This window comes from Loa loa (assembly GCF_000183805.2).
Source record: "Loa loa unplaced genomic scaffold supercont3.5219, whole genome shotgun sequence".
NCBI classification, from domain to species: Eukaryota; Metazoa; Nematoda; class Chromadorea; order Rhabditida; family Onchocercidae; genus Loa; species Loa loa.
This window is the reverse complement of record NW_018113393.1, coordinates 1-602: the sequence shown is the minus strand read 5'-3', so window position 1 is coordinate 602 and position 602 is coordinate 1. Positions and strand designations below refer to the sequence as shown.

The 602-nt window shown below is 22.4% G+C and overlaps 1 protein-coding gene across 1 annotated transcript; it reads right to left on the bottom strand.

The window, feature by feature from the left end:
- Window positions 1–278: 278 nt before the first annotated feature.
- LOAG_16263 (hypothetical protein) lies at window positions 279–462 on the bottom strand (the record flags this gene model as incomplete). Its single annotated transcript, XM_003151751.1, has 1 exon — window positions 279–462. A coding segment is annotated over one exon (183 nt), but the record flags the coding sequence as incomplete, so codon positions are not given.
- Window positions 463–602: the final 140 nt, after the last annotated feature.

Here is a 602-nt window from a genome sequence, read left to right as displayed (position 1 = left end):
AGAACCAGAAGAGAGGAGAGAGAAAAGAAATTTTTCAATGTCATAAAATTCCATTAAACTCTCATGCGTTAAAACAATTTAAGTTAATTAATTCATTGTTCCAATTATTTGATGTATCAAAAATGATAAAAATTTAATACAATCACTTCGTTATCAATTTTATCATTGATTATCTTAACGAATTTTCTGTCAATTTCTTCACCTAAAATTTCATTGTTAAAAAAATTTTGAAATAATAAATATATACTATTATATGGATAGAAATAAATGTCTCGTACCAATATTAGGTTTCATGATAATACGTGGTGTATCAGGAGTAATTAATGTACTAATTGTCATAGAGATTTGATCCACAATATTCATCATTTGATCAGCTATCATCCGTCGTTTTGCATCTTTCAAATCATTCCATGCTAATATTTGTGATTCTTTCATCATATTATTAATACTTTCCACAATTAACTGCAAATTAATCATTTGTTTAATAATTTTTGATATAAAATTAAATCAAAAATTGTAATAAAAATATTTACAGAAATTAATCAATATTTGCTATAGTTAACTATTATCAATGGAAAATTTTTTTTTTAAATAAAATTAAA